This window comes from Lactuca virosa, chromosome 6 (assembly GCF_052849685.1).
Source record: "Lactuca virosa cultivar CGN04683 chromosome 6, Lactuca_virosa_CGN04683_v6, whole genome shotgun sequence".
NCBI classification, from domain to species: domain Eukaryota; kingdom Viridiplantae; phylum Streptophyta; class Magnoliopsida; order Asterales; family Asteraceae; genus Lactuca; species Lactuca virosa.
This window is the reverse complement of record NC_136431.1, coordinates 21,478,890-21,490,341: the sequence shown is the minus strand read 5'-3', so window position 1 is coordinate 21,490,341 and position 11,452 is coordinate 21,478,890. Positions and strand designations below refer to the sequence as shown.

Sequence of the window (11,452 nt, the reverse complement as noted above, 5' to 3'; positions counted from 1 at the left end):
TCAGATGTTTTATATGCAGGACAAGCATAGTTACAAGACTGGAACTTTAAATGGCATTCTTTCAAAGGTTTAGCTTTGCATACATAGTTCGAAGAATTAAGTTAATCTTGTGTCCGATATGCTAAAGTGGTGGATCACAATTCAAACTAATTTGCGTGGTTATGCTCCCCAAGTTCTTACAAAAAGTACATGCATACTTATTTCGCGATTTAACACAAAGGGAGAGATTGTTATGTCTTGGAGTTTATTTTATGTTGTTTCGGAGTCTGTTGCGAAAGTTGTTATTGTAATATCTTAGTCTTTATTGTAATGTTTAAATGTATGTTAGGTTTAAGAATGTTAACACCTTAGGTTTCAGAGTGACCTTTTACTTGATTGTTATACAACCTATCACTGCCAAAGTGTCATCACCTTAATGGCTATTCTCTAACTGACTCCCTGTTTGTCAACCTATAAGTAGTGATGTTAATTAGAAGGTAGAGTAAGCCTTTTTGCTAGTTCTTACATTCAAAAGTTGTAATTAAGCTTTCTCACTCTAAATCAAATCAAAAGATTATTTACATTCTCGTGCTAACATTTATTTCATTCAATCATGATTTCTTACATTTCGTATCAGTAAATCAATCCAACAAATAATAATAATAATAATACCTCCGTCCCAAATTAATTGTCCATATTTGACTTTTGAAGTCTTTATTCTTCAACTTTGACCTTAAATATTTTTGTTTTTGATAGATAATACTTGATGCAAAATATATGAATGGATTGTATTTTAAATGTTTTTTCATTGTTATAAGTTTTATCAACTAATATATAACACAAATAAAAATATTTAAGGTCAAAGTTGAAGAAAAAAAAAACTTCAAAAGTCAAAAATGAACAATTAATTTGGGACGGAGGAAGTAATAATTAAGGGTCTAATTTGGCCAGTTTTGATCTTTATAGTTTATTTTAACATGGTTTGAACTCTATTGTCTAATTTAGCATAATTTGAACTATAGGTATCGGTTAAACTTAATATAGCCACTTGCATAGTTGCATTGACTAAATTGATATATTTGTAAAGCATTAAGGTCTAATTTAACACAACCACTTTGAATAATTAAATGGTGACAAACCAAATACTATCATGGCAAATTGAATAATTAATCTTTAAATAAACTAAAGTGTATAAACCTAAAGGACGAAAATTGACAAATGTTTGACTCCATTTTGATGTAAGGAATGATATAACACGAACTTTGGTGTTATAGTATTACATTTACATTAAAATGGTACAAAAAGATGGTGTTGGGTTGGAACAAAATCATGTAAATATTAATGCAAAAACTAAAATTTGGTGTTGGGTTGGAGATCGCTCGCTAATGCAACTCCACAAGTCCACATCAACATTTGTTAAATGTTATAGAATAATATACATATAGCATGAGAACATCTGCAATTACATATTAAATTACATATTAGAGCTAACCCTTAATAGATTTGTGAACAAGAAACCACATATGTATGATGGATCAGCTACAAATTGGGCAGTGAACCAGTCCATTCTCATTACATTCACCACATCGAACCACCGCCCTTGTCCCCCCCTCTTTCCTCCAATCCATCGTCATCTTACAACTCCCATTGCAACTGAAACACGGCAAGAATCTAACGCCACCACAACCTTCGCACACATACCCAGCTTTTGATTTAGGCAAACCTTCAAGCAATAGGCCCAACGACCCTTCTTCCATCGTCTTCAATACCTCATTAGCTCCACCCACGTATCTCCCCTTTACAAACACCCTTGGTGGCACCAGTTCGCTCCTGTCTTTCCCCTTCATTAGCTCTCTCAGTTCTTCTCTAAAACCTTGATCCATGGATATATCTCTCTCGCAAACAAACACCCCATGTCCTTCTATCACTGTCCTCACCGCATTACATTCCTCAAATGTCTTCCGTACTCCTCTCAATGTTGTTGTATACACCACTACCATATTTTCGCCTCTAGGTGGGCATAGCTCTTCGAATTCATCTAGAAATGAGGCTTTAGATACTATGGGTTTGATAAAAATAGGGTTTTGATGATCTTGATTACAGTTTTCTTGAGAGCTTGGAGTTTTGTTTGGGTTTGAGTTTTCTTTATCGACGAGGGTGTGTCGTTTAGAGGGTTGTGAGTAAAGACGGAAGCTTTCAATGGTGGAATCAAGACCAGCCATGAGCTCCCAAGAGTTGATGACTTCAGGTGGTGCTTCGGATCTGGATTCTGAAACTGCTGTGGGAAAGATCGAGAGGAGGGTCACACGGGATGGAGGGGTTGGGGAGACAGTTGGTTTGGTGGAAGATGGATCAAGCGTCAAGAGGCCATACGTGGTGGAAGTGAGAGACACGATATGGTGGCCCAAGGCTGAGCTGCCAATTTGGCTGAAATCTTCGTCATGGTTTAACAGATGCGATGATGCACAGCCCATCTGGGAAGGTTAAGTGTGTTTCAGAACGCCAATCTAGTGATCAGGTTGAAGTGCTTATGGAGGAGGAAGTGAACTAAAAGTGCTTGACGCACAATTGTTTCAATTTTAAAACTAGCTTGTGGGCTTGATTTTAGCGCCCAAGTTTGAATTACATTATTAAAGTGGACTCTTCATGCTTTTGTTTTTGAATCATGCCTTTTTAGAAAGCCAAAACGAACTAGCTGGCATGCGAGTGCAATTTTGAAAATGAATCCCACCGATCATAATATTATAAAAGGGTTATATATATATATATATATATATATATATATATATATATATATATATATATATATATATATATATATATATATATATATATAGGGGACAGTTCAAATAAAAACAGTAAATAGTATGAGAATGTAAAAACATTTTTTTATGTTATTATTCTGCAATGAATTTTGTATCGACAACTTTATGTCATTATTCAGCAAAGAATAAATGAATAGGCAAAGGTTAAAATTAAAATTAGAATTTACTACAAAAATGCACATACATAAATTTATAATAGAATAATAACATTGTAATGAATATATGACTAATCGAAAGTTAATATTTATATTAGAATTACTTCAACAATACACATATACAAAATTCATTACAGAATAATAACATAAACATAGTGTTTTTACGTTCCCACACTATTTACTGTTTTTATTTGAACTAACTTCTATATATATATATATATATATATATATATATATATATATATATATAAGGTAAGTTCAAATAAAAGCAGTAAATAGTGTAATAACGTAAAAATACTATATTTATGTTATTATTTTGTAATGAATGTCGTATATAGGTATTGTTGAAGTAATTCTAATATGAAATTAACATTTGATTATTCATATATTCATTAGAATGTTATTATTCTATTATAAATTTATGTATGTTATTTTATAGTAAATTATAGGGAAAGCTGTAATAAAGTCCCTACATATTCGCCTCATAATCGATTTAGTCCCTATATTTTTTTTATTCAGTTAAGTCCCAAATACCGGTAATCGTATTCAATTTAACCCTTTGACCCGGTCAACAGGTCATCTAACTTTCAGAAATTACATTTTCGACCCAGATTTCAAATTTTATTACAAATTCGGTCCATAATTTACACTTTTGGCCCAGATTTTAAATTTTGTTACAAATTTGGTCCAAACTTTACCCTTTTTGCCCAAATTTTAGAATTTTATTATGAATTCATCCTAACTTTAGATTTTTTACAAATTTCTTTCTCAAAAAATTGTTTCTAATATGTTTTTTCTTTATAAAATCATATTTATAAAAAAAAACATATTTTCACATAAAAATCTTATATTTTCTATATAAAAACATTTTTTAAAAAGCTTTTTGTATATGAAATATCTAGTTATAAAAATATGTATTTATTAAGTATATAAATATATACAAATCCGTTTTTATAAAAAAATGTATACAAAAACGTATTTTACAAAAAAAATGTATACAAATCCGTTTTTATATAATACGTGTTTGTATACATTTTTTTTGTAAAATACGTTTTTATATACATTTTTTTTATCAAAACGGATTTGTATATAGTTATATACTTAATAAATACCTATTTTTATAACTAGATATTTCATATACAAAAACCTTTTATATAGAAAATATAAGATTTTTATGTGAAAATACGTTTTTTTTGTATAAATATGATTTTATACAAATCTGTTTTTATAAAAAAAAAGTATACAAAAACGTATTTTACAAAAAAAATGTATACAAATCCGTTTTTATATAATACGTGTTTGTATACATTTTTTTGGAAAATACGTTTTGTATACATTTTTTTTATAAAAACGGATTTGTATATATTTATATACTTAATAAATACCTATTTTTATAACTAGATATTTCATATACAAAAAACTTTTTATATAGAAAATATAAGATTTTTATATGAAAATACGTTTTTTTTTATGATTTTATAAAGAAAAAACATATTAAAAACAATTATTTGAGAAAAATAGTTGTAAAAAAAACTAAATTTAGGATGAATTCATAATAAAATTCTAAAATTTGGGCAAGAAGGGTAAAGTTTGGACCAAATTTGTAACAAATTTTAAAATCTGGGCCAAAAGTGTAAATTTTGGACTGCATTTGTAATAAAATTTGAAATCTGGGCCAAAAATGTAATTTTTGAAAGTTGGATGACCTGTTGACCGGGTCAAAGGGTTAAATTGAATACGATTACCGGTATTTGGGACTTAATTGAATAAAAAAAATATATAGGGACTAAATCGATTATGAGGCCTATATGTAGGGACTTTATTGTAGTTTTCCCTAAATTATAATTTTAGTTTTAACCCATGACTATTCATTTATTCATTACTGAATAATGAAATAAAGTTGTGGATACAAAATTCATTGCAGAATAATAACATAAAAATAGTGTTTTTACGTTCTCACACTATTTACTGTTTTTATTTGAAATATATATATATATATATATATATATATATATATATATATATATATATATATATATATATATATATAGGCTTAGTTTATTGTGTTTTTACTAACTATTGTGTGCCAGAATGCACAGATCTGGACCACCGGATGGAATAGAATCAAATGTCATGATCTAAAAGTCTATGATATTACAATAGGGTAAAATATGTACCATATAATCATATAAATTTCAGGATAAGAGTATTTTTGTCAAATTACATTTATTAAAAAATGAAATTTTCGGATTTTAAGGGATAATTAGATCTCTTATTTTTAAAATTTTGATTTTTTTAAATTAATTCAAATTTAATTCTAATACAGTTTTTAATAATAACCGTTTTATTCTGTCAGAATGACAAAGTCAACCATAAATTAGTAAAGTTATTTTCGATTTTATTCTTGCAGAATATGGTTATATTCAAGATATTTTTTTATATAAGTAACATGCTTAAAGAATTGTACAACATATAATCAAGAATAATATTTTCTAAATAATACGGATTTTATTTTTTAAGAATCACTAATTACATTAATTCGTAAAGAATACGACTATAAACAATTACTACATTCATTCTGAAAAAAAAATATGACTAGTAATGGTTTAAGAATTACATTTATTCTTAATGATTAAAACTAAGAATGATTAAAAAAGAATATATATATATATATATATATATATATATATATATATATATATATATATATATATATATATATATATAAATATAACAAAAATATTAATCCATTCTGAAAGAATACATTCTGGTAGAATACATTGTGGTAGAATATAGTTTCGTTCTCCATGTTTTCTTCCTTTTTCACATCAATGACAGTCTCTTCAAAATCTAAATCCACAAAGAAAACATAATCAACTTTCAAATATTAAAAAATCCAATGCAATCTTAGAGAATAAATATAAATTATGATATTAAATAATTTTAATTTATTCTAATATAATGTAATCCTCAAATCATTAGATAAAAAAATAAAGTGTATGAATAAGTGTGAACTTGTTCAACCATTTTGATAGAATGTAATCCTCGAATCACCAATTTTTAATCGAAAAAAGACTCAAAAAACATAAAATACACCAAATTAAAGAATTAAAATTTATCAAAAAAAAAAATAAATGGCAAGCAAAGGTTCTATAAGAACACATATACTTTATTCTAATAGAACATTACTTATAGTCTAATAGCTATCAAGAAACATGTTTATTATGCAATAATGATACTGTAAAAATCCTCCAAGAATGGTTTTGAATATTCTTAAAGAATTTGTATTATCAAGCCAATAGAATGTAATCCTAAAATTGTAATGAGAATAATCGCCATGAAATCATATTCTGTCAGAATAAGTGGCATTTCGAGAGAAACATCTATTACAAAGGGTCAATCCAAGAGAAACATCTATTACAAATAATAATAATAATATGCAAATGAAGATTCTAAAAGAATCATTATAAGGTATGGATTAAAGTAATAATAAATTGGCCTACGTTATTCTATAAAATATTTAAAATCATGTTGACAGAATGGTGATGGCACTTACTTTAAATGAAGAACCAACCCATCAAATGCATACCACACACGATGATTAAAAAATAATATAATTTCAATAATATACCTATGCTTACATGCATATGATTTTCAGTGAGAAATAACCATGAAATGGAAAACGTAAAAAATATATACACATAGTTGTTTCTTTTTTCACATAGCCGAAAAAAATCAATTATGCTAATTTTCATATCACATGATAAGAACGGAAGATGTATCATGACATGGGTTTGAAATCATTGTCTGGAATTGATTAAAAACATATAAGAGTCGAAATTTTGGTCCCCAACAGAAATAATTGAGGAACATTTTGTTTTACCTGAGTCAACAATGATGATAGACGTGAAGTTTTCTCCGGCGGAATGATGGTCTATGTGAACGCTAGTAATGGGATGGCCGGCAATTTTGTTAGGTTTATTAAGATGCAAAGGTAGGATTAGAGAAAGGGAGAAAATTGATGTGGACGTTTGTAAAGAAAGATTTGAGGTATTTATTTTGTTTCCGTAACTGTAGGCATTTATTTAAATGATCTCATTAATTGCTAGTGCAAAAAACCGGAAATACTCTTTTTGATTTAATTAATTATTTAATTATTTGCTATTTTCTTATTGATGCATTCAGGACCACAATAGTTGTTAGAATCATTTGAACATGTGCGTATATATATATATATATATATATATATATATATATATATATATATATATATATATATATATATATATATATAGAGAGAGAGAGAGAGAGAGAAAGATTCAAATGAGAACCCAAAAAAATTAAAAACCCTAAGAATCATTTTTTTTTAATGTTTTAATTAAGGGTATTTTGGACACATCCAGCATTTACATTGTATTAAGTAAGTTTTGTAATTCTCTAATTTACAACTACTAGTCACTTGTTGTCGGACCACTGTTGTACCGTTGGACTGATGATGGACCGTCACCAGACTAACATTAAATTCAGTAACATTTTTCTGATCGTATTCAAAGCTTAATAGAACAAAATTTATAGCTCACATTTCTTTGGTAATATTTTTTTATTATTCCAAATCAAAATATACAAAATTTTAATAAATAAATTTGAATTATGTCTTCAAAATTCAAATTTTATTTTCTTAATTGTAGATTTCTTTAAAAAAAATTATCGTGTATAAGAAATATTCACAGTTAAAAATACAATATTCAAAGTTTAATAAACATAATAATTCACTAATACACAGTTTAATAATTTCATGAATACTTTCATTCATATTTTAAAACAAAATTTAAATAAAATATACAACTTAGTATAGTTCATTTTTAGGTTAATAGATACAACTCACAACATAACATAATATAATCAATTATACACTATTTCACATATTTAAAGAAGTCAAACTCAATATCTCACACCGCCACCACAACCAATTACCATATGTCACCATTAACCACTCACGACATCGTCGCAATCATCATTTCTTCTAAATTAAATCTATATATAAAATCATTGATTGATAGTTAAAATACTATATTCATATTTTAATAAACCAATTAATTCACTTATTCAAAGTTTAGTGCAAAATAATTATAAAAACTAATACAGTTTAACATATTCGTTCATTATATATATATATATATATATATATATATATATATATATATATATATATATATATAATATATATATATATATATATATATATATATATTCAAAAAAAAATTAATATAGACATTCATACATACATCATTCATATTTTAACAAAAAAAAGTCATTAAAAATTCACAGCTTGATATAGTTAATTCACATTTTAATACACTTAATTTATAATTTCTTATACAAAATTCACAGCTTAATCTAATAAAATCATTGTTTAATGCAAAAAATTATGCAACTTAATATAATAAAATCATTGTTTAATGCAAAAAGTTATGCATTCACAGTCATATTCCTAACTTAAACGTACATTTATACATTCATATCGATAGGCTAGCACTTCTTTTAAATTCATTTACACAATATTCACAATTTAAATTTTATATACCTTGTTCAAAATTAGATAAAATCATATATGTGTATAATGTTTCTTTCATCTCATATTTTAGAAGCAAATAAATAATTCATAAAAAATTCATAATTTAATACATTTAATTCACAATTTAATATAGTCAATTCACAGTTTAATACAATTAATTTACATTGGGCTTAATACAGTCAATTCACAACATAATACAATTAATTTACAGTTTAATACAGTTAATTTGTATTGGGTTTAATAGAGTCAATTCATAGCATAATATAATCAATTCACAGTTTAATAAAAACGAATCACAGCTTAAAAGACTACAAAGGTCGAACACGACCACTATAACTAAGAGGCGAAACCATGATTAAGTTAATTAAAATGTTATAATTGTATTCGTCTTTTGTTCTTTATTGAGATTATATTAATTTTTTTTTTAAATAAGACTGATAGTTAAAGGCGTTTTGTTAATCATTTTAAAAAAAAAGTTAGAATCTTATAAATGAACTGGAGTTATACATCATGAATTTTATTGAAAAGAGTGAAATGAAAGTTTCAATTCATTCGGCCAATTAATTTGAATTTTGATATTAACGAATGCTAAACTTACTTTATATTAATTTTTATAAACAGTTTAATTAAACTCATAGTTTAATATCTAAGTTTTTATTTTTATTATGAGTTTTCTCAAAATTATAGGGTTTGTTGACAAATTTCACAAAAATGATGGGATCGTTGATAAATTTGACAAAAGTTTATGTAATAACCTATATTACGTTTATAAAAATAAATTATAAAACATTTTTTATAATTCCTAAATGTTTTTCAAAAAATATATATTTTAAAATTATTTTCATTAAAATTATATATACTATATATTAAAAAAATCACTACTGTTTAAGAATAACAATACCTTTCTAAAAAATTTGTTTGCAAAACATTTGAACCAAAATATGCATCTACGAGTTATTGAAATATTTATTTATATTTTGTGTATATAGAATAAAAAATTATTATATAAAATGATAATGAATCCAACAATAAATTCATAATAATATCAATTAATTAAAAACAAAGTACTAAAAAATAAAAAGTAAGTAGTTATGCCTATAGTGAAGTGGATACAAATACAATACTCTTTTTTCATTTCTTTTTAAACCTTGAAGCACGTGTAAACGTAAAAACGTCGATAATCTATTAGTATTTATATTTTTTATTGGGTTTTTTCCTATTGGACAAACAGGTAAATCAGATTCCGGAAAGTTGAAAGTTGGTGAAGCGTGAATAGCAAAGTGATGTTTCTATAACTTTTATCTATAATTCACAACTTAAAAATACTAACTTTTATCTATAATTCACAACTTAAAAATACAAGTCCAAACATTTATTCATAGCTTAAAATGTTATTTTAGACATTTATTCATCGCTTAAAATCTTATTTTACACACTCATTCACAACTTCAAATATACAATCTTTTCATTAAGACATTTCTTCAAACATGTTGTGTGCACATTGTTTTTGTAACTTTTATCTAAAGACTTTTCTACCAGATAACATATCAAAGAAGGCACCATAAAATGAAAGCATTTTATCAAACATATTGTGTGCATAACACATATTAGATCTATAAGCACAATATAGATGAGATCTAAACTGATTCATACATCAAACACTTTGAGAATAGATCAGTGATGGCAGAGGTTGTAAGCGGTGGGGGCGATCATCAGCGGCGGCACCGGTGTGTTGTCGTTGGTAGAAGGTAAAAAAATCATTTGTGAAATAGAACCAAATTATTAGATCTAAATCATATCTGAACAGATCCGATGTAAGAAAGGGCAATGGCAGTCATTAGTAGTCGTTCACGACGGATCTGGAGGAGAAGAGCAACGAAGATAGTTTTAGGATTCAAATGTGATGGCGGAGAGTGGCGGCAAACTAGGGGTGGTTTTTTCTCATGTTCCGACGAAGAAGAATGACTAATAGCAGGTGGAGGTCAGTGGTGGTGAGATTGACGATGATGTCAAGTGGCGGTAGTTAGGCGATGATGACATATCTGAAGACGGATATTATAGATCTAAAGGCGGAGGTTGTAGATCTAATCAAATCTGGAATAGGAACACCTCCGAAATCTTAGATCTAAGCAGATATGAAAAATGAGCACAAAAGAGAGTCGTCGAAATCACGCCACCAGAGACAGTAGGCGGAGGTGTTCGTTTACTATTGGTATTAGACAACGACAGGGGAGGTATGGCGGTCGGCGATCATGGCGGCTGACGATGGTGGTGACGATCGACGAAAGTGAAGCATGGTGTTGGTGAGAGATTTTGAAAGTGCCCAAAAAAAATTTTGATTTAGATATTTAGGAAAAAAAGTGTATGGTATATTAAGTATGTTAACAATGTGTTTGATGTTAAAATGACATTTATGTTCTTTTTGCTTTTTGTTCATTAATTAAAATATATAAAAAAATCAAAAGTTTAAAATTTACAAATATATCCTTATTTATAAGTAAAAAAATGATTCTTAAGAGTTCTTAACTTTTTTTGGTTATATATATATATATATATATATATATATATATATATATATATATATATATATATATATATATCTTAATACCTTAAAAAGCATTTAGCTATTTTAGAACAAGAAAGTCTTAATTTTAAGTAGTACAAAATACAAAGCATGAAGTACAACGGTTTTATGCATTTTGATCCCTTAAATATCTCATATCAAAGGAACTTATGTACAAAATGAATCGGTCAAACTTATCTGAAAAATGAATTGGTCAAAGCTAAACCGTATTCCCTTTATATAGCATCTTCACCTAATTTAGCCAATTTCTGCACGCCACCACAATCATTGGTTACCACCACAATACACAGATCTGTTGCCGCCGTCAACAAACCCTAGCCAACACAACGACCAA

The 11,452-nt window shown here is 27.1% G+C and overlaps 1 protein-coding gene across 1 annotated transcript; it reads right to left on the bottom strand.

Moving 5' to 3' along the window:
• Positions 1-1,391: 1,391 nt before the first annotated feature.
• On the bottom strand, positions 1,392-2,560 carry LOC145119009 (Glutaredoxin family protein). Its single transcript, XM_079054645.1, has one exon. The coding sequence runs from the start codon at positions 2,451-2,453 to the stop codon at positions 1,515-1,517; it is 939 nt and encodes a 312-aa protein (XP_078910771.1). The 5' UTR covers positions 2,454-2,560; the 3' UTR covers positions 1,392-1,514.
• Positions 2,561-11,452: the final 8,892 nt, after the last annotated feature.